Source organism: Manihot esculenta, chromosome 9, assembly GCF_001659605.2.
Source record: "Manihot esculenta cultivar AM560-2 chromosome 9, M.esculenta_v8, whole genome shotgun sequence".
Classification (NCBI taxonomy): Eukaryota; Viridiplantae; Streptophyta; class Magnoliopsida; order Malpighiales; family Euphorbiaceae; genus Manihot; species Manihot esculenta.
The window spans coordinates 7193885-7196205 of NC_035169.2; the positions used below are offsets into that span (position 1 = coordinate 7193885).

A 2321-nucleotide genomic window follows, 5' to 3' on the forward strand; every position below is an offset into this window, starting at 1 on the left:
GATGCGTGAGATTAATTATATATATAGAAAATTTATTATTTAATTTTTAAATATTATTATTATTAATGAGTCAGCTTTTATATTTTCAGAAATCTATTAAAATATCATTTATCGTTTCTCTCTTTTAATAAAGTAGTCTTTCCATTAAAAATATAGTAAAAGATTTTATTTTTTTTCATCAATAAAATAGTTCTATCTATTTTCTGTCGTTAAAAATATATTAAAAGATTAAATTACCCCTCATTCTAGATGCAGCCTCCTCCTCTTTTTTTTTAAGAAGAGGAGGAGAATAAATTATTTTGTTGATAAAGAGAAAAAATAAAGATATTTTAATAAATTTAAAAAAAAATAAAAAAATTTTAATAAATTTCTAAAAATATAAGAATTAACTTGTTAATTAGGTAATATTCATAAACTAAATAAAAAATTTTATTTAAGGATAAAATTAAATTTTTAAAATTCTCTCATCTTTTATTTATTTTTAATGAAAAAAAAAATAAAAGAATTATTTTATTGATAAAAAAAAATATTTTAATAAATTTTTAAAAATTAAAAATTGATTTATTAATAATAGTAATACGCAAAGATTAAATAGTAAATATCTATATATATATATATTTACTTATAAGAAACTTTTATATGCATTTGAGTATTTATATATTTAATTAATCGGTCATAAATATATTTTTTAATAAAATTTCTTAAATATATATATTTTTTATAAGTGAAATATATCATGATTTTAAGCATATATAACAAATTTCATTGGCCGGTTCTACTTTTGTAAGAATTTAATGTGCATATAGAAAGTCATGATTCAAACTGTCTTTATCCTTTAACAATTCTCCAAAGTACAAAGAATTTAGCTATAAGTAGCTGACAACAAGGCCATTATTCTAGACCCTGAAGTGTCTGAAATCCCTGACCATTTACCATGGCCAAAACCCTCCATTTTCTCATTTCATCAGTGCTGATTCTCTTAACTCTTCCCACATCAAAATCTGAAAGTTTCTCGAGAAAATTATCTTCACAGACACTAGGCCTCACGAACGAGAAACTAACCCACCTCCACTTCTACTTCCACGACATACTCACAAGCAAAAACCCAACTGCAGTCCCCATCACGAACCCAGGAATTACAAACTCATCAACCCATTTTGGAGAAGCTTTCATGGCTGACGATCCCTTGACTGTGGACCCTGACATCAACTCAAAGCTTGTAGGAAGAGCACAAGGGATATATGCTTCAGCTTCCCAAACTGATATTGGGTTTCTAATGGTTTTCAACTTGGTGTTTTTAGAAGGCAAGTACAATGGAAGCACTCTGAGTCTTTTAGGTCATAATGCTATATTTTCCGGCGTCAGGGAGATGCCGATCGTCGGAGGAAGCAAGATTTTCAGGTTTGCACGTGGTTATGCTCTGGCTAAAACGCACACCATTGATCTTAAAACTAATAATGCTATAGTGGAGTATAATGTCTATGTCTTCCACTATTGATTTTTTTTTTCCTTTAAATTTATTGCTTTATTTGATGGTCATCTGTTCACTGTGTGGTTTATAAATTTCTTTGATTGCTGGTCACATGAAGTGTGCTAAGTTTGAGTTCTCTTTACAATAAATCGAAATGAAAAAAAAAAAAGAATAAATTAATTGTATCTGTGCCGGTATATGAAATTCATTTATTTATATTTTAAATTCATAATAGATTAATAAACTTTTTATTTACGGTAAGAAAATAAAAATATAATTATTATTTTTTATTAATAAATAATCAATAATTTTATTATTAATATTTTAAATAATCAATAAGTGACATTAATAATCACTTTTTTATAATTTAATCAATAAATTTATTCATTTTGAAACATATAAAAAATAAGAGATAAAAGAATATAGAAAAATAGCGGGTAAATTATAGATAATTTAATAGTTGATATTTCAAATTATTTATTTTATTAATTATTTTTTTAGTATAATAAAAAATAAATTATTTTTTAATAATTTAAAAAATAAAAAATATATATATTATTAATTTTGATATAATTTAGTTAAGAGAAAATTATAATTTATTTTTTTAATCATTATTGAGGTTGTTGGCCTCCAATAACATTTTGAATATTTTAATTACGATCGATCAAATCGTGATGAGTTTTTTAATGATTTGGCATTGGATGTATTATCCCATTTGATCCATCAAATTGTTGGAGTATCCACTGTCTATCACTCCATTACCGATTTAAGTTTTAATTAATTTTTCAGTTGACTTACTAAATAATTTAATTAGTAATGAATTTTATTTTTCTTATTATGGAGTGATTTA

General features: G+C 24.3%; 1 protein-coding gene across 1 annotated transcript; it reads left to right on the forward strand.

The window, feature by feature from the left end:
• The first annotated feature begins 861 nt into the window (after positions 1-861).
• On the forward strand, positions 862-1582 carry LOC110623739 (dirigent protein 22). Its single transcript, XM_021768759.2, has one exon. The coding sequence runs from the start codon at positions 935-937 to the stop codon at positions 1496-1498; it is 564 nt and encodes a 187-aa protein (XP_021624451.1). The 5' UTR covers positions 862-934; the 3' UTR covers positions 1499-1582.
• Positions 1583-2321: the final 739 nt, after the last annotated feature.